The sequence below is a fragment of the Saccostrea echinata genome, unplaced genomic scaffold, assembly GCF_033153115.1.
Source record: "Saccostrea echinata isolate AGI-Se365-2 ecotype Australia unplaced genomic scaffold, CSIRO_AGI_Sech_v1 ptg000023l, whole genome shotgun sequence".
NCBI classification, from domain to species: Eukaryota; Metazoa; Mollusca; class Bivalvia; order Ostreida; family Ostreidae; genus Saccostrea; species Saccostrea echinata.
Genome location: NW_026889772.1, coordinates 3,085,431 through 3,111,599, shown reverse-complemented (window position 1 = coordinate 3,111,599; position 26,169 = coordinate 3,085,431). Strand labels below are relative to the sequence as shown.

The window sequence follows — 26,169 nt, the reverse complement described above, 5'->3', positions numbered from 1 at the left end:
TTCACCTATAGACATCTGACGTAAGTGTTCACCTGTAGACATCTGACGTTAGTGTTCACCTGTAGACATATGACGTTAGTGTTCACGTGTAGACATATGACGTTAGTGTTCACGTGTAGACATCTGACAAAGTGTTAACCTGTAGACATATGACGTTAGTGTTCACCTGTAGACATCTGACGTTAGTTTTCACCAGTAGACATATGACATTAGTGTTCACCTGTAGACATATGACGTTAGTGTGCACCTGTAGACATCTGACGTTATTTTTCGCTACTACACATCTGACGTTATTTTTCACTAGTACACATCTGACCCCAGTGTTTTACCAGTTGTAGAGAATTGGGACACCTTTCTACCGATGTTTCTCTTTGGTTGAGTACGAACACATCGTGAGACAATTTGTCGGACTTCCTGGACCACCTGTTTAAGTGAAATCTCACAAATTAAACAGCTTAAATCTGTGACATAAAACAAAACTTAGACTAAATTATCAACACACTATTATATAATTGTAATTCAATCCTGTTCATTTTGAACTGCCTAAATGTATACCACAATCTCTCAAAAGATGCTACTTTTATCAAATCATTGAAAAATATTTACACCGCCATTTTAGCTTAGAATTTTTGTACAAAATTTAAGGAATTTAGTATGGTACCATAATGTTAACTTCTAAAATGATTGTGTCAAACTGAGTTTCTACTTACTCTTTTATCCGTGAAACATAGCGTGACAGACAACAGAAAACCCTGAAACATAGATGGAAATGTGTTTAATTGTTCACTCTAAATCTTCAAGGAAATAATAAATATGCAACAAACAACCCTAACTACTCTTAAGTTTCCATGGAAACCTTCGTTATTTCTTATGTGTCTAAATTAAACTATAAACATTGAAATCAAATTAAGAATTATACAGTTCAAACTAACTATAAAATATACAATGTATTGCATTTTAATAAAGGAATAGTATCTATATTGAAAGTTGAATATTATACAAACACATTATATGATAAAAAAGGTTTTGGAAATTTCTATTCTCTTTTTGTATTAAAAATATTTTACAACTTTTACCTGGAATGAACTGAAGAACATTTCAGCATACAGGTAAGCGACATCAAAGAAAAATGACATGATAGTAAAGATGATATAGGGGACCCCAAACAGTGGAATTAAGATGCAGATGTGCTTGGTCATCTTTCTGTAGAGAGAAAAGGACAGAAAAGGTCAGATGCAGACTGATATATAACTGTTGGAATTTCGATGGGCACTAATTGTGCTCTTTTATTAGCTGACCTGTTTTTTTTCCTATGAAGCAGAATTTATTCAAAAACTTCTCCACGAAAAGAGGAAAACACTAGCTGTTGCCTTCAATTTGACATTCAGATATTTCGACGATCTTTTATTAATTAACAATAGTTATTTTCATTCGTATGTCGACTCGATATATCCCAGTGAACTTGAAATAAAAGACACCACAGAGTCTGCTACATCTGTTTCATATTTAGACATTTTACTGACTATAGACGATAAAGGCCAATTAACAACTAAATTATATGACAAACGAGATGACTTTAGCTTTTCCATCGTCAGCTTTCCTTATTTATGTAGTAATATTCCACTATCACCTGTTTATGGTGTTTATGTCTCCCATCTTATTCGCTACTTAAGAGCTTGCTCTGAGTACGATCAATTTTTAAAGCGAGTTAGGCTACTCACTGATAAGTTGATGTTACAGGAATTTCACAGCCTCGTTTAAAGTCAGCATTTCGTAAATTTTATTGTCGTTATAATGACCTGGTTAGCAAATATAACCTATCATTTGGTCGAATTTTGGCTGACTTGTTTCATACCAATTGTTAAGCTTTTGTTTTTGTACTGAATTGACTATGGATAGTTCCGTCTACTCATTCAATACATAGGGTTTAGGGCGGGTGTGACTGGTCAACAGGGGATGCATACTCCTCCTAGGCACCTGATCCCACCTATGGAATTTCCAGGGGTCCGTGTTTTATACCCTCTTCACATATTTGTATTGTTTGTGGAATTTGTTTTAGATCGATCACGGTTCGTTATCTTTACCTTTTACATTATTACAAAAACCCACCTATATAAAAGAAGTGCTGAAAATAGTGACCTCCTACAAATATATTTCACTGTTCTACGTCATCATGAGCAGTCCTTTTTGTCATTATTTAGATATATCAGCGACGTTTAAACAATTTACATTATTTAGTTTCATTCCCATGTAGATTCAATATATCCCATTAAACTCGAATTAAAGACACATCTGTTTCATATTTGGATGTTCTATTATAAACACATTGATTACCAACCGACGGCTAAAATTTATGATAACGGTATGACTTCATCTTTTCTACCCTCAATCCCATATGCCATTATCACGTTTTTGTTTCGTTTTTGTCTCTCAGTTGTTCGACGTACAACTATTTTTTTAAAATGAGACAGACTATTGACAAATAAGGTGATGATGCAAGTATATCAACAACCTCAATTTAAGTCAACATTTTGCAAATTCTATGATCGATTCAAAGACCTGTATATATAAATTGTCGTTAGATCGAATATTGACTGAGGTAGATACAAGTATATTGTAGACTGTCGTTTACACACTGAAATGTTTACGGATTTTTTTGGTTAACTCGATTTTAACAAGGAATACACGGCGAGTGTGAGCGTGGATGCTTACTCCTCCATAGCACCTGTTCCCCGCTCTGTTTTCAGAGGCACTTGTTGGCTTTGTTCATAATTTGCATTGTTTAAATGGACTTTAGACTCACTGTTTGTTATCTTCACGTCATTATTTAAGATATTTAATTTTTTCAACTATAACATGGTACAATATACATCATTTTGATTATGTTTCAACGCAGACTAAATTTCCTTTCTTTTTTTCCCTCTAGGGTCACGAACTTCTTTTTTAAATTTCAACTTGAAACACTGTAAGTGGCTCACTGATGTTTCTCCAACAAAATCAGGCAATTAGACGTATATAACACCAAAAGGAATATAAAATCGCATGTTTTATTTATATACACACTCTTCCGAAACAGAAGGGAAAATTTACAACGGAATGGATAACCTTTAATCTATGAAACTAATTAAAATGTCTGCTTAATCAGGTGTTGCAGGTTTATATATTTCGGATTATTCATAATGATTTCTTTATCAGGCGTTGCAGGTTTATACATGTTTCGGGTTATCCATTATGATTTCTTTACTTAATCAGGCGTTGCAGGTTTATATGTTTCGGGTTATTCATTATGAATTCTTTATCAGGTGTTGCAGGTTTATACATGTTTCGGGTTATCCATTATGATTTCTTTAATCAGGTGTTACAGGTTTATATGTTTCGGGTTATTCATTATGATTTCTTTATCAGGTGTTGCAGGTTTGTATGTTTCGGGTTATCCATTATGATTTCTTTATCAGGTGTTGCAGGTTTATATGTTTCGGGTTATCCATTATGATTTCTTTACTTAATCAGGTGTTGCAGGTTTGTATGTTTCGGGTTATTCATTATGATTTCTTTATCAGGTGTTGCAGGTTTATATGTTTCGGGTTATCCATTATGATTTCTTTACTTAATCAGGTGTTGCAGGTTTGTATGTTTCGGGTTATTCATTATGATTTCTTTATCAGATGTTGCAGGTTTATATATGTTTTGGGTTATACATTATGATTTCTTTACTTAATCAGATGTTGCAGGTTTATACATGTTTCGGGTTATTAGTCCCCTACCGGTGAAACCGGAGGGGGCTATAGGTTTCCTCTGAGTCTGTCCGTCCGTCTTTCTGTCCCTCTGTCTGTCCCTCTGTCTGTCTGTCAAATAACTGTCAACTTGGTTTTCCGCACTTTTTCCCTAAACGCTTGCAGATATTGAGCTGATTTTTGGTATGTGAGTGTATCTTGATGAGTTACAGATCAAGTTTGCATTTCGTTCCGCTTCATTGATTTTTGACGGAATTATGGCCTTTTCAAGTTTTAACGGGAACCAGATTATCTTGCCGGTAGGGAACTAGTATGCTAATGGAATACTCTCAGAATGCTTGTTCATTATGATTTCTTTTTCAGGTGTTGCAGGTTTATATGTTTCGGGTTATTCATAATGATTTCTTTATCAGGTGTTGCAGGTTTGTATGTTTCGGGTTATTCATTATGATTTCTTTATCAGGTGTTGCAGGTTTATACATGTTTCGGGTTATCCATTATGACTTCTTTATCAGGCGTTGCAGGTTTATATGTTTCGGGTTATCCATTATGATTTCTTTATCAGGTGTTGCAGGTTTGTATGTTTCGGGTTATTCATTATGATTTCTTTATCAGGTTACAAGGGAATATCTAACCTTTACTCTATGAGACTAATTAAACGTCTGCTGAATCAGGTGTTACAGGTTTATATGTTTCGGGTTATCCATTATGATTTCTTTATCAGGTGTTGCAGGTTTATATGTTTCAGGTTATCCATTATGATTTCTTTATCAGATGTTACAGGTTTGTATGTTTCGGGTTATCCATTATGATTTCTTTATCAGGTGTTGCAGGTTTGTATGTTTCGGGTTATTCATTATGATTTCTTTATCAGGTTACAAGGGAATATCTAACCTTTACTCTATGAGCCTAATTAAACGTCTGCTGAATCAGGTGTTTCAGGTTTATATGTTTCGGGTTATCCATTATGATTTCTTTATCAGATGTTTCAGGTTTATATGTTTCGGGTTATCCATTATGATTTCTTTATTAGGTGTTGCAGGTTTATATGTTTCGGCTTATCCATTATGATTTCTTTATCAGATGTTACAGGTTTATATGTTTCGGGTTATTCATTATGATTTCTTTATTAGGTGTTGCAGGTTTATATGTTTCGGGTTATCCATTATGATTTCTTTATTAGGTGTTGCAGGTTTATATGTTTCGGGTTATCCATTATGATTTCTTTAATCAGGTGTTGCAGGTTTATATGTTTTTACATGTTATTCATTACGATTCATTATGATTATTATTATATTATTCATTATGATTACTATTATATTATCCATTATGATTATTATTATATTATTCATTATGATTATTATTATATTATCCATTATGATTATTATTATATTATCCATTATGATTTCTTTACTTACAATATAGTCCCTCTGTTATTATTGGTTTTCCTTTTCAAACAATTTCTTCTCACTCTTTTATACATGAACGTCACAATCCTGCTAAAATACAGGAAGTTTGCCTGAAAGTAGAACATTTTTATTAAACTCTCATTCAAGGAAGCCTAAAAATTAGAAGCTTAAAAATTACAAGACAAAAATAATTTCAATGTGAACAATCTCACCAAGTTCATAAAAATAATGGGTACTCTGTAAATCCACACAGTCCATAGTCGTGGATTAGTATTCCAACATCTAAATGAATGCAAATATGTCTTATTCGATATCTCACTTAATTGTAACAAATAATAAGGAGAATACTCAATTTGTCGATTTCGACAGAGGCAATTTAAGCCAATGTTAAGTCGAATAATGAATATGAACTTACAAATAATCTTCTGCAAAAGTTCGAAAAAGAGCCCATGCGATAACAATTACCAAAGGCCCAACTGCAAAAATAATAAAACTCCTTAAAAAGCAAGAAAGCAATTTAGGAATAAAGATCCCGCAAAGCGAGTTTAAAAGCCGAGATATATTTTCTTTAACATTTCCTTCGACTAAATTTTTACAAAGGGGAGCGCTATGTAAATATTCTTAAAGAAAATTATCCCAATACATATTACAAAGTACTTAGAAAGTTTTCTTATATTCAAATCAATCATATTGCTTAGGTATAGTATAGCAGCCGTTACAGTATCTTAACCAATGATTATAATAGAGATGTTCTCTTTCGATATATTTGATTTTAGTTTCCTTACCCCACCCTATGGCAATGTGCAGGCGTGTGTATCTTTTCTTTTCGAGGTACCAGGGATCTTTATCGATGAGTTTTCTCAGAACATGAGCGTCCATAGTAAGCCAGAAGGTACTGGCCACTAATGTGTAAACGAAGAAACTCACCAGGAGCTTACACTCCCAGTGCTGTAAATAGACAGAAGTCACAGAGAATTAGTACGAGAGAGAGAGGGGGATTGCATAAGTACCCCCTTGGCTTATAGAATTAGCCCTTGAGAGAGAGAGAGGGAAGAGAGTTCAATAGTTTTATTTTGTGACTAAGAATTTCAAAAAAGCTTTTGGTCAAATGGGGCAATTTGAGTCCAATGAAATGTACGGAGATAACGAACAGTATTTAAGCTCAAAAGTCCATTAAACAATACAAATTTTGGAGCAGAGCAAGCACGGACCTCCAAAATATTTTTTTTAATTTCAAAATAGCCATTTAAATGACAGCATTTCTAGATTTACAATATACATTTCCAGACATGTCTGCTGTTATGACATTCATGTCTACATGCGCTGAGAGCTTTTCCTCCCAAACTGTCATAAAATGGGTTTTCATGACAAATTTTTACAAACAGCATGCTAGTAATGATCTCACCGGACCATCGTCCTTGAGTCCCAACAGTTCTCCGTTGTGCAGAATATCTTTGGGGAGGGCAAAGCCATCCACCAGAAAGTAGTCCTTCAGTAGTGAAGCGGCTGCTCGCAAGATGTAACTGAGGAACATGTTGATATGTAGTGTTGTGATTTTAGATCGAGTTCTTTTACAATTCAAAATAGCTCTGTTAGAGACGAAATGAAAAGTTAAGCAATTAAATGATAATCATCGAAATAATTTCTGAACAAAAAGTTTTTCACCGTTAGAAAACAGTACTTAGAGTAGGAGGAATTGATCAGATTCAATAAAGAAATTCAATATACTTTCGAGATTTAACGTAAAAGTATATGATAGGACTCAACGTATTAAGATTTACAGATACTTTAACAAATCGTGAATCTAAATTTTCTTTGTTACTAGCTATTTTCAGATAAACTGCTTTGATGTGTGGACGTCGTAATATACTTTATTTGGATTGATGAAACGTCACAACTAATCCACATGAGTTAAAGTAATGACGTCATAACCTACCTGTATCTGAGTTGAAGAAGAACAACGACAGCCACGATTAGAGACACCAGAGATACTGCGTAACCAACAATAGACATGATCTGTATGCGGTCGAGATGGGGCTGAAAGTTATTAAAATGATGGAAACTTAAGTAAATACGCCTTCAATGTTAGTTTTAATGTTTAAAGATGTGTAATATATTTATTTATTTATCGATTCATTTATCGTTAGCAGGTGCTGTTACAGGACCGAAGACATCCAAAAAAAAATTCAATGCTTATTTTACATTCTCTTATGTTCTTTCTTTTTAATTGTTAATTTTAAACATAAAATTTTTATATTTTATACAAATTGATAGGGTAATCGTTTTCATCTAAACTGAGTAAAACATATTGTTAACATTTATTCTTCAATAAGCTTTTAGAATATAATATTTTTTTCAACGTGTTAACTAATCAACCGTCGTCACATGGTTTGTTTAACATCTTTGGGACATTATTACATAATTTAGATGCACATCAAATTATAAGGTTATCTTTTGTTCTCTTAGATTCTTCTAATTTTTTATTGGATTAGAAAGTAAAAAAATTAGAAAATAAAATTAAATATACGAAAACTTCTCTGCACTAATTCTTTCAAACATCGATGATCTACGCGGTACTCATTCTGTCAGGTTTGGTCAAAGATCTGTAAGTTTGGTTTTGTTAATTGATAGTTTACAAAAAGAGCGTTTTCCTCAAATTGATTTTTCTTTATGTATCTTCTTTATGATCTTCTTTTCTTAATTATATCCTGTGTTTTATTTTAGAGCCGCAGATTGAAATACAAGAAGTACACGTATAGATTAACACGGAATGCTAGACATGGATAGGTTCACGTACTTATGGGCATTACGGAAGTCATTTCTCTAGACGAAGTTCATTTATTATCAATGACAACATAATCTGAATATAAAATATATAACAACTGTTACAGGTTTGTATTGTTTGAACATGAATATCTTTATATTTTTCTGAAGATATATTTCTTTGATAAAATGCTTATTCGAACTTTAGGTGTTTTCAACATAATTTCTATTCAATAAGACTGTTCCGGAGTATATTTGCTATTGATTCGTTGTACAAAAAATACATATAATAAATATATCATTCATCATAAGAACTATTTTCCGTTATATAGGTTATAAAGTATCTACGATACAGTATAAGATTTACATTGAAGTGAGTTATTCTTGGTATACTTGGTATAAGGCGAGAAACGACATAAAAATCGACTTTGAAAACTAAAGGCAAATACATGAATAATGAAGATGACGAGCAGTAATCAAGCTCAACAGTACATTGAAACAACACAAATTCGGAGCAGAGCAAACATGGACCTCTAAAAAGATCAGAGGTGGGATCAGGTGACATTGAGGAGTAAGCATCCCATGTCAACAGGTCAAACCCGCTGTGGGCTTCTTTTTATGATTGGGTAAGCGGAAAAATCCGTTTACAATTCAGTGTGAAAATAACTGCTTAACAATTCTTTTTAACATTTGACTTCATAATAGGCTGTATTTGCTAACAATGTATCGACCATAGAATTTGCTAAATGTTGACATAAAACAAGACTATTGATATCCTTGTATTCATCTTATTTGTCACAGCTTGTTCGTGCTTAGAAAGTCTACTGCGTATCGAATCAACTGGGAAACATAAACTCCATATACAGGTGTATGTTTTATTAATGTACTTGGTAAATTAAAGAGTAATAAATATAAAAATTGTTTATACACCAATTTCAAAGACAGAAGCTGAAACAAGTGAGAAATAAAAAAAGTTAACTTGAATTCATGTGCTTATCGAAATTTACTATATTTATATATCAAGAATTAATCAAAGTTACATGATGATAAATTTGATTCATACTTATTGCGATCAGAACTCAAAATATTTTTTTTACTTCTTCATATTCAAACCGTAAAAGTTTCAGTGAATATCGTAAAAAGAAAAAAAAAATCCTTTTTGATGATCGTGAGTGGATTTAGAATGATCGAAGAAAACTTACCATCCTCTCCTATGCACCATAATTAAGACATGATTCCTATTAGAATCATTGAAAATTGCATACTGATGGGTGAAGGACAATTACCTGGACTTTTAATGTTAGCTGAATTAAACAGAAATAAATTATAGACGGGGTAGACGGTGTAAATGAATACACAGAGGAGGAACTCCTTTATTATTGCACGCTAGAACTAACGAATTTGACGGACGAACGCACTGACCAACGAGGTCGAGGAATTTAGGATTTTATAAAATAAAGTTTGCTCACATTTATAGATTGCCACCTTTTTTCTAGGGGTATACACCCAGTGAAGTCCGTCCATGATCTGTTGTAGACAGGATGGATATACCATGTACCGTTATCTGTGCAGGTTTTCCTTGCAAATCCTGAAAATGTTCCTGGATTATTAACTCATAATTACTCAGAGAAAACCGAGAAGGATCAGATTGTCTGAAGCAACGATAATGTACTAGTAATTTATTTCTTTAGGAAGGACTTCATTAATAGAACCTTGAAAGCAATCATAATAATAAACCCTATATTTTCTGCTGTTCACAATAACTGCTCTCGACTTATCTTCACTCACACGTTTTAAGCTCATTAAACCAAACTAGTTCTTCCAAATTAAGCATCAAGTAAAGAGGGGTTCTTTTTGTCCCTTCATTAGTATTAACGACAGGTAGAAACTGTACATATACCGTATTAGATGTATTTCTGTGGGAAAGCCTATGTTATATGTACTTTGTATTCAACCCAAATCTGTAACAGCGACTATTAGTATCTAAATAACCCTGTCCCGACCGGAAAAATATTTCACTTGATTAAATAATGAAATAAAAACCAAGACATAAAATCGATAAATCACACTTGTAACTCTTCTCAGAAGAGCTATAAAACGTAGATAATTGGGATTATCTTCATTAAAACTGTCTGAAGAACTGTATTGCACCACAAGCTAGATAGCCTTAACCCACAGGTGTAAAATGGCATGGACATTTATCATGATTTCGATATATATATATATATATATATATATATATATATATATATATATATATATATATATATATATATATATATATATAAATACTATGTTTCGAAAAAAGATGCTAAAAGTAGGAGACATTATAGGGGGAACTTTTTATTCAATCTTTAATTTCTTTGATTGGAATGTTAACCGAGCGTAACAAAATGACCGACATTGGGTTATGAAATATAACTTTCTAAATGAATTATTTTTCACCTTTTTTCTTGCTTTCAGTTGTCGAGTTCTTTTTATTTTTTATTACTGAATACTTTTATTATTCCCCAATATATTGTGCAAATTTTGAAAAACATATAAATTGTATGAAAATTTCTATATGCTTACCGTGTAAAAGAAACTTATGTATGTAATTGGGACACGGCTGTTTAACAGTGACACCAGCTTCTGTAGCATTCCAACAGGTCACGTGATCCCAGACTGGCGGGCATGTCAAATCTGTTAACATACAAGTACTGACGTAGATTTTGTTTTCTTTGATACAAGCTTTGTTCGACTAAAATAAAGAAAGACAAATTTATTTAAGGACCCCTCTAATTTCAGGGTACTCTTGTGTAGTTAGACTGACCCACCATTTGAAATAAATTAGAATAAATTGTAATCTGCACTGTATGACATAATTTAAAATAAATCCAACTATTATAAAAATATTATTATACAAAGATAGAGCAGTTAAAGACTTTATTTGCATGCATTTTCTCCATTTGAGTAAGCAAAATCGATTTTTCTTTATCATTACTTCATATTCACTTCTATATATTTACTTCTTATTCATATTTGGATATTTTACTTGAAAAAGACGTTAATGGTAATCTAACAACCAAGCTTTATGATAAAAGTGATGACTTTAACTTTTCAATCGTCAACTTCCCTTACTTATGCAGCAATATACCTTCATCACTTGCATGCGGGGTTTATATCTCTCAGTTATTCGAAACGCAGAGCATGCTCTACGTATATACAATTTCTAAAACGAGGTAAATTATTGACAAGCAAGTTAATGAAACAAGAATATCAGCAGTCTCGTTTAAAGTCATCATTTCGTGCGTTCTATGGTCGATACAATGACCTTGTCAGCAAGTACAATTTATCATTGAGTCAAATGCTGACTGACGTTTTTCATACTAATTGTTAGGCCATTACACACTGAATTGTCGTCGGATTTTTCGGTTAATTCCCGATCATGACATGGAGCACACGGCGTGTGTGACCGGTCGGCAGGGGATGCTCACTCCTCCATGTCACCTCTGATGTTTTGGAGGTCCGTGTTTGCTCTGCTCCTATTTTGTGTTGTTTAATGGACTTTTGATCTTGAATACTGTTCGTTATCTCCATATATTTTATTCATTGTCATAAATGAAATATGGAGATAACGAACACGCGGCAAGGATAAGGCTGCCCGAAGAATGTCACAGTGTACCAGCCGTAGTAACTTCTCTGAACTACCTAGATATGACGTCATAATGGCATATGACGTCAAGTCACTGCAAATTTGAGCAGACATGACGGGGAAAGTGTCATAACCTTTACATTCCTTTCACATCACATGTAGATTTTTTTAAGTTGATGTTTAATTCATGTGTCTGGATTGTTGTTTTAACGCTGTTATGGTGGTGAATATTTGCAGTATAAAATCGTTAATCCTTTTTCATGTCTAACATGTACGTATTCAAACAATTACAAGAAAAAGAATGTGAAATGCTCCCCCTTACACGTCCATAGACAGAGTTAAAATTTATAAATCTTATATATATATTAGACTGGCACAAGTGAATAATAAGGATTAATTGAAGATATTCTGTGTGAATCAACTAGAGAATTATGTCCTCTAAATGAATTTCGCTGGGGGATTGTATGTAATTTATCCCATTTTGTATAAATTGCGATGAAGAGTGGAAAATGACCCCTTGTATGCTGGTAAGTTGAGTTTCTCGTGAAATATTTTCTTAAGAAATAAAATTCAGACTTGCCCCAAGAACTTTATATATACTCAAGAATACGTTTAATTGATTTATGTAACAAGCCGTTCACAATAATTTTGTTTTTCACTTGTGCCGATGCGATTTTTGTGCAACATTAAAGAAAATTTATAAGTGTCCATCACGTGATCAACACAGTCATATGACATCACAAAAATGCTTTTTATAATACCTTATTCAATTCCCTTTACAACTTTAGTGTGTATGTATACATAGATATCGAATTTAAATCAATACAAAGCTCAAAATAAAATAGTATATATCTTATGCATATTAAGCCTTCGGGTAGCCTTAACATAGCTGCGCAGTATTCAAGCTCAAAGTCCATTAAAACAATGCAAATTGGGAGAAGAACAAACATCAGAGGTGGGATAAGGTGCCATTAAAGATTTTTCCAGGAAAAAAAGGCACGCTCTTCATCTAAAACATGAATTAGTGAATTTCAAAATGTCCTCCTTCACGCTATATAATTTTTTTAAAAGTCTAAAAACATTTTTCCATCAGTGTATAGAGGGTCCTTAAGACACTCCTCCAGTCCTTACTTATATTATATATATATATATATATATATATATATATATATATATATATATATATATATATATATATATATATATATATATATATATATATATATATATATATATAACTAAAAATGACCAACGACAATAGAAATTGTCAAATTTTCGGGACACCCTGTCCCTTCCTCAGGACAAAGAAGAAAAAGGGTTAAGAAGTCATAAAAACAAAGGAAATAGAAAAACAAAAACGGCTAGCACTACTACTAAACTACCAAACACTATTTATTTACAATGTTACATGTTGAATTTGAATTTTATAATCAGTTGTAAAGAAATAAATCCGGACCGCTATGAAATACGTCCGGTCTCTCGGGTGTACTCTGGTGAAGTGCGATTTACATAATTGAACGAAATAATTATCGCTAATTAATTACGGCCAAGCAGTAAGTCGTACACTGTCTTATTCTCTCAAAATAGCTTAACTTTACATAATAAAAAGAAACCAAAGAAAGAAAATTTAGATGTATTATAAATACATATAAATTATAAAATATAAATTATAAAGAGGTCTTTAAGGAACCTCCATTGGCTGCCTACAGGCGCCCGAGGAACTTAAAGGACATGGTAGTTAGAACCAGATTGGACAATCCATTACCTAACGGAGGCTTTAGAGCTTGCTCTGACAGAAGATGTCTTCTCTGTAAGCACAGTTCTGACACAGACAGCTTTAAAAGCCCCGTTACAGGCCGCAGCTACAGAATTCTAGGGAATTTATTTTGTCAAACAGAAAACTGCATATATCTCATCAGTTGTAAAGTTTGTTCCATACAGTACGTTGGGGAAACGGGAGACATCAGCAGAAGAATCAATTATCACCGCTCGACCATTAAGACCAAAAAACTCAATGAACCCGTTGGGGAACATTTTAACCTTGAAGGTCACAAATGGGAGGACATGACAGTAGTGATTATTGACCATAATCCGAATTGGACCGATGCTCAGAGAAAAAGCAAGGAAAAGTTCTGGATGCACAGACTGAAGTCATTCCGCCCTAATGGTATCAACAAATTAAATGACTTCACCAGGATGAACGTGAACTAGACCCAATTCCTGATTGTAACAAACAAGTTTATTTTCTCTATATAGTGTTAACTTTACCGTTAATTCGCTTTATCAATTCTGGAACAACCCACGCATAGATTTTTTGCTTACATTTTTGTTTATTATTTCTTTTATCCGATAAACAGTCCTAAAACATTTCCAAATTACATTTATAATACATCTAAATTTTCTTTCTTTGGTTTCTTTTTATTATGTAAAGTTAAGCTATTTTGAGAGAATAAGACAGTGTACGACTTACTGCTTGGCCGTAATTAATTAGCGATAATTATTTCGTTCAATTATGTAAATCGCACTTCACCAGAGTACACCCGAGAGACCGGACGTATTTCATAGCGGTCCGGATTTATTTCTTTACAACTGATTATAAAATTCAAATTCAACATGTAACATTGTAAATAAATAGTGTTTGGTAGTTTAGTAGTAGTGCTAGCCGTTTTTGTTTTTCTATTTCCTTTGTTTTTATGACTTCTTAACCCTTTTTCTTCTTTGTCCTGAGGAAGGGACAGGGTGTCCCGAAAATTTGACAATTTCTATTGTTCGTGTCGTTGGTCATTTTAAGTGCTTTATTTAAATTTCCATCCTTGACCTTGTATCTATTTAGTAGATCCGACACTTAGGATATACAGTGTTGTTGGTTTTTGTAGTGCTTTATATATATATATATATATATATATATATATATATATATATATATATATATATATATATATATATATATATATATATATATATATATATATATATAGTTTTTTTTTAGATCGATCATTGTGCTTCATCTTCACCTTTTTCATTTTAAGTATTAGGAAAATAAATAATTTAAAATTTACGGATGATGCTTAAAATTAAGGGAAGTTTTGTGAATATCGTGTGGATCATAAACCAGAGATTTTTTAACCAAAGACAAATATTGAAATTGCAATGTCATTATTAACAAGAGGTTTGTCCACCAACTTAGGGCACCACAATCTATTTTTAGCAATTCCCCGTGATTACAAGTAAAAGCGATTTAATATAATTATATATTTTTAAAAGATATACTCCTCAATGGCACCTGATCACACTTCTGATGTTTTCAGAGGTCCTTGTTTGTATTGTTCAGACTTCTGAGCATTATAACTGTTCGTTTCCTTAACATTCATTTCATGTGCCTCACTTACATATACGTTTTTGTATTCCAAGCATTTAAGTAAGAAATCTTTTATAATTGAATTTAGTAGGTTGTTATATACTTTAATATTGCTTTATTGATAGTCTTATTTCATTGCATTGCTCTTAGAATACTCTGGGAGGGGATTCTATATCACTGTGACCTTTCCTGACACGATTAAAAAAATGTCCAAAGGTAAAATTTTAAGATAATTCCTTTTTGAAAATACACTTTTCAATTCAAATTTTCCCCAAATAGGACAATAGTATAGAACAGATTAATTCTGGATATTCCATTTTTTTTCCTAAAAATATGTATTGTTTTTCTTTGTTTGAAAGATTTTGCTTTTTGATAAATAACATTTTAATACATATTTATGTCCGTAGGATTTATTTAATTTCTTTCTACTCATTCTAAAAGTACAGAGATATCATGAGTTACGGAAGTAAGGGAACCTCATCAATTATCTTTGGCAGTAAATAAAATAAAACAAATTTCAGTAACAAAGAACCCAATAAAGTTCGTCTCCCCTATGAGCGGGATGTGTTCACCTTATCGATTTAGCGGCTGTAAATTTATCTTTTGATTGCCTTTGACACACAAATCAGTGTTTTGTATAATACATCATAACATGCGTTCGTTAGGTGCATATGAATTTCTAATGGGAGATCCTAGTCTTGTTTTTTCAGATAGCTGGCAGAATATCATCTAGTTTTTTCCATTTGAATTCCTCATTGAATCAATGACACCAAATTACTCTCAAAATATTCCAAAGTTTTATTCAGATTTTGCACGAATGGCATTGGCAATTAATGAAGTAATAAAATGTTTATTTTAAAAAGATTTAAGTTTTTGATGCCATTACTACACAAACTGTTACATTGCGTAAAGTGTACTTATCTTAATACTGATTTTTTAAATAAACACCTACAACATTGTTATTTGGTACACTTAACCAAAGTGAGATCTGTAAGGACAAGTTTATTTCAGTCGGAAGGAACTTGACAATAAGATCTGTAAAGGACATAACAAGATAATTAAAAAATAAAAGAGACAAAAAAGAACAAAGGCCAACATTTTAAACTATAAAAACACAAACCACCACAAGATGATAGTTATTACAAGTCTACAAAGTCGATTGACATTTACCGAGGTATATAAAAAGAGATTCGGTCATGATATACTTTAAAACTGATTAAAAGATTCATGGATAAAAGAGAAGTGTATTTGTATAATTAAGAAAGAGGGCATATAGATCAAATACAGGGTAGAAAGAAAGACGCGGATAATGAAGTAGCACTAGCAGACAGTTCTGTACTTTAAGACTGAGTTCCAAGTCTAAGAAAATATTCCTAGTTTCCGTAGGACTCCTAGAATTTCAGAGATACCTAAAGGGGAGATGTACTTTCAATATTGGAAGAACATTTTTAACAATCAGGCCAAAGAGATTATTAAATTTACCAAAAGGAACAGCTTAATCAGTAGGTGTGCAATCTTCCTTGTACTGACTACAACCTTACATATAGTCATACATAGTTCTTTGACATCATGTTCAATATGAATTTACAATCATCCTTGTGTTCTACATAATGATTAATCAGAATTGATTTATTGGAATCTAGTTAAATCACTGCATCGACATATGAAATTATCGATGTAATCACTCAGGAAAACAATGACTACAAGATGGTCACTCTTTCAGTTATACCATAACTTTCCGAAAATAAAAATGACTGTTACGCATTGTAAATAAGCATAAATGCATTAGTACTTGCTTAAATTATGATAAAGTTTAATTGAATATTATGGATAATTTTGGTTAAACTTCTTCATTTTTTTTTAAAATAAAAAATTAACTATACTTTAAGATGCACCAGGGAAGGTGATTGCTATATTTGCTTGACTTTGGGAGACCAGTATCTGCTCTTTGTTGCATCACGACAGATGTAGTCCTTATTTCCGTGATTGTGCAGCGTGATAAATATTCTCGCCTATATTAAACTGATTTCTTTATCTGATTACCAAACACATTCCATTTACTCTTTTCTATTACCCTTTCTATAGCAATGTTCCCCAGATCATACAGTAAATATGAAATCTAGTGTCAATTGCGCAAAATGTTAGTTATTAGAAAACTGTCATATCATGTAACACTACGACAAACCCCAATAATATTTTTTTCACAGGTTGTTAAAATTTATCATAACACAAAGATTTTAACTCTTACTGCCAGTTCATGGTGCGAGGCCAACGATTCTCGGTATAACGGTAACTCATGCTGTGAGGCCAATGTTTCAGGTACCACACCCATCGTACAATTAGCTAGCAGTTTATCTACGTGCTATTAATATTGATATAGAGAGGAAAACATATTTCATTAAATATGTTATTTGCTGGATTTCATTTTTATGTCCAAAATGATGGCATATCTTCATAAATTAATCATTAATTTGATGTTTCTTTTAATTACCTCCGCTTTTGTTATTTTTTCCTGTGGTAAGTATGAACGCTGACAATTTTGTTGCCTACGGTCGTTCACCGGTCGTGGGTCGACATAAATGACTATTTTGATACGGTTGTTCGCTTACCATGAGTCAACATAAATGACTATTCTGGTACTGTTGTTCACCTGTTTTGGGTAAAAATAAATGACTATTCTGGTACTGTAGTTGATTTGCTTAAGTAAGTATTCTTGCTATCGACAATCTTACTTCGAATTATTCTTTCGTCTACATGTTTAGATCTGGGTTACTGAATACTTGATGTTAATATTTTGCATTGCTTCCAATAAAATCACCAATATTCGTTGGGGGGCTGGTTTATTTTCCTTGTTTTCGTGATAAAAATACAAATTCATGTCTTTCACAAATGTTAAAATTTTAAACTACATTTAACATAATTGTCTACCATCGCTTCTTCAACCATGAAATCAAATTCCCACGAACAAATAATTTTTATTCCAACCACAAAAATAAGACCATATGAAATTAATGATTTAAAAGTAGTTGTTTTTTTTTTGGGGGGGGGGGGGGAGGTTCTAAATAAAATATAATTTTATTGTTTTTCCATTGAAACTGAAAACGTATTTTGTTTTCTTCTCGTGTCTAAATATATAAGAGATGCTTTTGTTGTTCATCTTTACTTTTAACAATGCATCATTCTTAATTTCACGGATTTCTGTAGTGCATGAAAATTTACGACTTTCTTTTTTTCTTTCAGTGGATCTAGGGTCTAGATAACTGACAAATTAGTTTTAGTTATTCGTATTTCAGACAATTTAGTTGCTAACTTTTACTTGTTAGGAAACCTGACAATTTAGTTGTTTACTCGCTGTTGTTTGTTGTTACAGATAATTTTGTTGTTTACCTGTGAATCTGTATTACCCATTATTTTGCTATATATCTGTAGTTGGTGAGAAAACCTGTATTTTGCTATATTCAATGTGAATTATGTTGATTTTTTGTTATATACCTGTATTTGGTTAGAATTTTACTGCTGAATTTTTTTATATACCTGTATTTGGTTTAAATTATATTGATTCTTTTAAATTATATACCTGTATTTGGTTGAATTACACTGATTTTTTTTTTTATTATATACCTGTTTTTGGTTTGAATTATACTGATTTTTTTTATTATATACATGTATTCAGTTTAAATAATACTGACGTTTCTGTTATATGCCTGTATTTGGTTTGAATTATACTAATGTTTCACTTATATACCTGTATTTGGTTTGAATTATACTAATTTTTCTGTCATATACTTGTATATATTTGAAAAATACTGACTTTTCTATTTTTACTTGAAGATGGACTAAAATTCATACTAAATACAATAGCAGTTTTTTTTTTCCTAAGTTGGTGTAAAATGTGAAGAAAACGAACAGGAACAACCTCATAAATCCAGTAAACAAAACATGAACTGGCCAAAAACACAACCCCAGGAAACATCAGAGGTGGGATCAGGTGCCTAAGAGGAGTAAGCATCCCTTGTCGACCGGTCACACCCGCCGCGAGCCCTACGTATTGATCAGATATATAGAAATTCCGTCTGAATTATTTTGGTGCATACTTGTAAGCTTGTTTTGATTAGTGACTACTTCTTTCCCTATATGTTTTCGATCCGGATCTTTTACGAGTGTTAGTGTCTCCTTTGATTAGTTTTTTTTTACCTTTAGTGAGTCGGGACTGCTAAATAAAGAATTTACATTTAGTTTCTGCTTCTGAATTTTACCTGCAGTGAGCAGGGACTGCAGGATCAAGCATTTACATTTAGTTTCTGCTCCTGAATTTTATCTGCAGTTGTCCTGTACTGTTGGATCAAGAATTTACATTTAGTTTTTGCTTCTGAGTTTTACCTGCAGTGGGTCTGAACTCCTGGATCAGGAATTTACATTTAGTTTCTGCTTCCTTTCTTCTTTTCATCTGCTCTTGGAATGACACTCTGTATTCCTGAATTCGATAAAAATATAACATATCAATACAACTGAGCCCACCTAAATCTCATAATAATCACCCATTTCAGTGTTTGATGATATGAGTCATGACTTATTATCAGTACATTTATAAATTATCATTTTATCATAGAAATTTGTCTTCAGCTACCCATGATTTGAGTGCATATGATATAAAAATAAGCAAGAAGGGCGGATAGTCATGTATGAATACAAAAAAATGTTTAATAATGGATATTAAATGAGGACCCTGTATAATTTTACAAGTGGGTGATTGACGATATCGCATTTATTCGAGGATATATGACTTAATCCGTCAAGACATTTGGTCCTCTGGCAAGTTCAATTTGTGCTTCGTGTTTCTGGAACAATAAAAGCTGGATCATTATTGTATTATCACGCACTATTTAAGTTTTAAACTGTATCAGACCTTGACTGTCTAGGTCATTCTAAGATCCTGAAAAGAAAAATAGAACTGATTGAATGAAAACAAAGTATGCACTTCGAGTACATCTTCTTCTAAATCTGGAAGCCAGAGTGTGCATGGAACTATAACTATATACATACAAAATAGAGTAGACAAGGATAATTATATATATATATATATATATATATATATATATATATATATATATATATATATATATATATATATATATATATATATATATATAATATGGAGATAACGAACAGTAATTGAGCTCAAAAGTCCACTGAAACAATACAAATTGTTAACGGCACAATCACGGACTCCTGAAAACTTCCGTTGTGTACATTTTACATGATGTAACGGGTAGGATCAGGTGCCATGGATGTGACAGGTAGGATCAGGTGCCATGGAGGAGTAAGTATCCCCTATCGACCAGTCACACTGTCGTGCGCCCTTTGTCATGAGTTCAGTACAGAAATAATGACCTAACATTTTTCATAAAAAACGTCAGTCAATATTCGAACTAACGGAAGGTTATATTTGCAAACAAGTCATTGTATCGTCTATAGATTTTCCAAAATGTTGACTTCAAGCAAGATTGGTGATACTCTTGTAACATGAAAGTCTCACAAAAAACAATAAACGACGTTTAAAAAGTTCAAGTTCATTCGCAAATTTAGTCATTCTATCCAGTATGGTGTTTTAAGCTTGAAATAAAAAGAAATAGTAATATACAAAATACTTAACTTTAGAAACAGAAACCTCTACAATCATTAACTTGCAATGTTAAGTTAATCTGTATGAAGGAACACCTACAGTACCAACCAGACCCAACCTGACACAAAGCAGTCCCAGAGCAGTCCCGGGGACTGCTTTCTGGGACTGCTAAAGCAGTCCCAGAGCGGTCCCAGAGCAGTCCCAGAGCGGTCCCAGAGCAGTCCCACAGCAGTCCCAGAGCAGTCCCTCAGCGGTCCCAGCAGTCCCAGCGGTACCAGAAAGCAGTCCCAGCAGTCCCAGAAAGCAGTCCCAGCAGTCCCAGTGGGCGGGGTTAATTATTTTAATGGTCGGAGCTTACTCAGAATGAGATTACCAATAAACAATGTAACTATATAAAAGGCAGTTGAAATTGATGAGCAATTCTTTCTGAGTAGTGTCAACAAATATTTACAATTCTTACGCGACAGTCATTTCTGAACTGTTAAGAAAAGCACAGTATGCGTATAGAAACAAATTATAATTATTGAATGAAGAAGACGTTCACACATATTAATAACATGAATATTTAAACACAATTATTTGGTATATTAATTTTTAACCAAAATAAACCAATTTCTTTTTTTTTGTGATTGATATTGGTTCTCATATTTATTTTTTTATATAGAAAATTAAACTTGAATTGTTTACTTTATAACAGAATTAGCTTTAAAGAGATAATAATAATTATAGAGCAAGGCCGATTCCCATACTATACTCTGAATGCATTTTTCTTAAGTATTGGAGCTTTTGAAAAATTCTTTGTTAAACATTGCCGAGTATTATATTTCAGTCATGATTATTTTCAATGACTTCTTAATTAAATTATCTTTAGATTCTCAGTTTTAAGTGTTTTGTTATATAAATGTTCGAGTGTACATCTGTAAATCACGCAAATGGAACCCTCAGATTATGTTCAAAATTAATTAATCCCGAAATAAATTTATACACAATTATTGAAACTAAGATTTTTTGCAGGACATAGATTGAAATTAGTGTCAATGTTGACCAGCGTGTTCAATGATGTGTAACACTGTTACCCAAATATCATGCATTGACTTTCTGCTAATGCCCAAAGGCGATTGAAACCTCAGGTGTTGGCACCATTTTATACAATCCAGCTGTATTAACCGGCCAGGTAAACACAAACAAAGAAATAAGAAACAAGTCACAATTCCCGATATTTTCAAATGTTTATTTTTTAAATAAATGTACTCTTTTAATAACTTGTTTATAAATTAAAAACTAATTCATAAATAAATCCCCGAATGATTGTTCACATTGTTTATGTGACAGAAGAACGGTAGAATAATTTTATTTCATGGTCATTAAATAAATTATTAGGTTATATTTGAGGGTGGTAAAAAATAGCATGGAGTGCTCTTTTTTAAGCATGGTATTAGCTTTTTCCATTAAGGAAAAAAAATCCAGTACAGTACGTTCCTCTGAATACATGCATCTTACTGAAATAACAAGTTTGTTTGTTTTTAAATAGTGCTAATGCAAACTTTGAGTACATATATAATTTGAAAGCATTAATTTATTAAATAGGCCTAGATAATTATTTTTTTTCAAACAGCTGTATTGAAGTTTAATTTAAGGGATAAAAATCATCCCCTGACTTCCCTTTTTAACTACTTTTATTTTCTTAAAATTAATTCTAGACTACAATTGTGTAAATTTACAGCCCTCTTAAGACATTTAGTAATTACATGTATAACTATCTCTATTTATTTAATTTTTGTAAGAAATTAATACTTGTTTTTTTTTATATTTGTTTCTATCTTAAACACCTCTCTGCAGAAAGTAAACAAAACAACAACAAAGAGCTGCAAATTCAGAATACACAAGGGGCGGAGCTATCATGTCACTCAGAACCTTTTCCACACATGAGTGAACAAAGCAGTCCCAGAAAGCAGTCCCAGGGACTGCTGGGACTGCTGGGTCTGCTTTCTAGAGCAGTCCCACAGCAGTCCCAGAGCAGTCCCGTAGCGGTCCCAGAGCAGTCCCACAGCGGTCCCAGAGCAGTCCCAGAGCGGTCCCAAAGCAGTCCCGGGGACTGCTTTCTGGGACTGCTTTGGTGTCAGGTTGGGTCTGGTTGGTACTGTATTATTTATTGGCTTACTTGTCAAGTTAACACTTCCAGTCGTAACAAACTAATCAAGACTTAAAATGTTCTAAGAGGAAGTTTGATGCTTTCTTTTTGTCGTAAGATGTTCAAATTTTAAAATTTTATATAAGATGGAAAGATGAGGGATATATTTATCGGAAGCACATCTGCCTTTGTTTTAACATGCTACATGGCATGATCGAATAAACGGAAAAGTCCGTTAACAATTCCTTTTGAAAATAATGGTCTAAGAATTTAATTTATAGGAAAGGCGTCAATCAACTTTCGATTTACCGATTGACTGCGTTTACAAACAAGTTCATTGTATCGACCATAGTATTTGAAAAAGTTGATTTTAAACGATATTGTTGATATACCTGTGCCATTAACTTATTTGGCATTTGTCTGTCTCTTTTAGAAATTGTTCGCATGTAGACTATATTCTTGCGAATCGAATCATAAAGTTTAATGGGGTTTATGTCTCTATGCTGAGTTCGATACGCAAGAACATGCTCTACATACGAACAATTTCTAAAACGAGGTTATTGACAAATAAGTTGATGAAACAAGAATATCAACAGTCTCGTTTAAAGTCATCATTTCGCAATGCCTATGGTTGATACAATGACCTTGTCAGCAAATATAATATATCATTAAGTCAAATGCTTGTCATACTTATTCTTATGCCATTTTTACACACTTGTCTACGGATTTTTCTTTTACCCGATCATGAAAAGGAGCACACGGAGGGTGTGACATGCTCATTCCTCCATGGCACCTGATCCCACCTCTGATTTATTAGAGGTGCGTGTTTGCTCTGCTCCTGATTAGTATTGTTTGAATGGTCTTTTTAAGCTTGATTACTGTTCGTTATCTCCATATTTCATGTTTGCCATCAATGTCTTTCTCTAGTAAAACATCCAAATATAAAACAGATATGTCAGATTCTCTGGTGTTTTTTTTTTAATTTCGAGAGATTTATCGAATAATCGTAGGAATGAAAATAAATATTGTTAATTGATAAAATATCTATATATCTAAATGTTGAACTGGAGGCCTCAGAAAGGGACTTTTTCTTTCCATGCAGAAGTTTTTTTTTATTAATTCTGCTTAATAAGAATACAAAAACAGGTCTGCTAATAACAGGGCACAATAAGTACCAATGGGAATTCAAACAGATTGTTTGAAGACCTGATCTCCAAATATAACATAGATATTGTGAATAAGAAATTCAAGTGTCCTTTTAAGGTTAAACTCGTAGTATTTGTGTGGAATCCGAATATTTCTAACAAAATAAGTTTGCAGATGATCAATGACAAGGTATTCAAAACATGTATTTTTACTGAAGAGCAGTTGTCTATGATGTCAACATGTTTATGTTGAAATGATGTTATATTTTCTTTTACTTATAGATACGGTCTCAGATAACAATAAAACTGTTCTTATTTGAACTTAACATGCGCTGGAATATAACATCGATCACTCGTACCGGATTTCGTTTGATCTTTTGACGGAAGTTTGATACTTGCCACCAGCTGATTTAAAAGACCTTTTCTATGTGTACGAGCTGTACGATATCATTAAGGTAGCTAAAGGGTTTACAGCATGACAAAATCTCACAAGAAAACATATTCAGAATATTTTCAATAGAATTTACATTATATCTGAACTTAAAATTTATCAAGTATACCTACGTAATTTTGATGCAATATTATTGTAAAAGCAGTATAGTTTGTTTTTTATTCAAATAAACAGGAAAATGGTGTTTTCTGCAAATTTTAAAGGAAACATAGTTTGATGTCTTTGTGTTTTATATCATCACACATGGTTTCTGCTTTGTATTACATGTATTGATTTGAGCAGTACAAAAACTTTTTAAGGTCAAACTCAGGTTTTCAGTATTTGTTGAACATTAACTAAATTGACCAATGTATTTGTTGAACATACATTCATTAACTTGTGTGATATATGTGTCTAAAATAAATAATTAAGTGAAAAAAATATATCAAAATTTTACACATGAACAACTAATGTTTGAAATTTATGATAAACATATGTTCAAGACGTATTGTAAATATTATGCATAATCTTCAAATGATAAGATATGTTAATATGTTTAGATATGTTGCTGGGGACGTAACCGCTCGATATTGGATGTTCACTCCTCCATGCCAACTCTGTTTTCGGAGGTTCGTGCTCTACTCACAATTTGTATTGTTTAATTGGACTTTTGAGCATGATCACTGATCATTATTTTCAAATTTCATTGATAAATAAACTTATTCCTCGGGAGAGATTTAAAATAAATTAAATTGTTAAAATGGTTTCAAAGGACAGTAGTTAATTTGTGTTTTTAAACACATTTTTAACCTTCAGACATTGAGGTGTATTAAATAAACCGATTTCAGTATTTTCTGTATTTATTTATAATGAAAGTTGTATGAGGAAACCATTATTTTATCTATACTTCATAGAGCGATTTTTTTATCATTCTTATTTTTTTTTTAAATTTCTTTATCTATTTTTCAGTTAACTGAAAAAATAGTAACTTATTCATTGATTATAAGTGATGTAGCTTAGACGTTGGTTTTAAAATACAATAGCTAGTTAGATATGTAAGGAATTAGATGAGAGAGAGAGAGAGAGAGAGAGAGAGAGAGAGAGAGAGAGAGAAAGTATGAGTGATTGTTTCAATTTGTGGTTATTGAAGGTCTTTAGCAAAAGACATTGAAATTCCCTTTTGGAAATATTACTTAGAATATTGAATATTGTAAAGTGCCATCCTGACAACCTGCTTCAGTCCACTTATTGTAAATATTTTATTCACTTTCACACTTATATTATGTAGTTTCTATAAACCAGGATAAGTTAAACAATATAATAGCTCAGTCCAATCTTGAGTTCATTAGCTCTCGTCATTTTATTCAATATACAAAATTTCTTTGGAATAAAATTTGGAATTCAATACATATCATAGTAAGCGATCTTTGTAAACATTCATTGGCATATTTCTAAATCACTTCCATTTACATTCAATACATGCTACCAAAATGTGAGTAAAACAGAATCGTTGACAGACCGTGACCTCGATTAAATTGGTATATTTTTGCCTCCATTAACAATTGCTATTCTTTCTATGCATTACCAACTGTAAAATTGCACAACAATCAATCAAGTAGGATAAATCACATAGCTTTTTTTCAAATTACATGTACTAAAAACAACTTATAATGCCCTCCGCTTTCGTTATTTGTTTTTCTAACAGAAAACGGTTTTTACTGTGTAGACCAAATGAGCATATTAAGAATGTTTTTTTCCGCACTAATCTCCTTATTTTAGGTCATAAAAATAATATGGAGGATATAATAATTTTAAAAAATAAAGAATTCTTACCTTTTCTTCCGTCGGGAAAAGCATTCCGTCCGTCCTGTTAGAATATCCAGAAGTTGTGACATCCATATCCATGGTGAGGTCGACTTCCAAATTATAAAGTTCAATTGTT

At 32.3% G+C, this 26,169-nt stretch overlaps 1 protein-coding gene across 1 annotated transcript; it reads right to left on the bottom strand.

The window, feature by feature from the left end:
* Positions 1 to 201: 201 nt before the first annotated feature.
* On the bottom strand, positions 202 to 26,169 carry LOC133191343 (parathyroid hormone/parathyroid hormone-related peptide receptor-like). The gene is made up of 13 exons (XM_061327091.1): positions 26,061 to 26,169; positions 19,279 to 19,372; positions 10,478 to 10,588; positions 9,376 to 9,494; positions 7,080 to 7,180; positions 6,549 to 6,732; positions 5,929 to 6,091; positions 5,559 to 5,619; positions 5,356 to 5,425; positions 5,153 to 5,253; positions 1,077 to 1,203; positions 711 to 752; positions 202 to 423 (listed from the first exon to the last, which is right to left on the bottom strand). Exons 1-13 carry the CDS (start codon positions 26,130 to 26,132, stop codon positions 301 to 303), a joined length of 1,368 nt encoding a protein of 455 aa, XP_061183075.1. The 5' UTR covers positions 26,133 to 26,169; the 3' UTR covers positions 202 to 300.

Bases quoted from the DNA above. Each gene is read 5' to 3' on its own strand.
- LOC133191343 (XM_061327091.1), bottom strand. From the start codon at position 26,132: ATGGATATGGATGTCACAACTTCTGGATATTCTAACAGGACGGACGGA. The intron at 6,092-6,548 runs GTGAGATCATTA...GTCTATTTACAG, and splicing joins GACTCAAGGACGATGGTCCG to CACTGGGAGTGTAAGCTCCT. The intron at 753-1,076 runs GTAAAAGTTGTA...TCTATGTTTCAG, and splicing joins TGTTCTTCAGTTCATTCCAG to GGTTTTCTGTTGTCTGTCAC.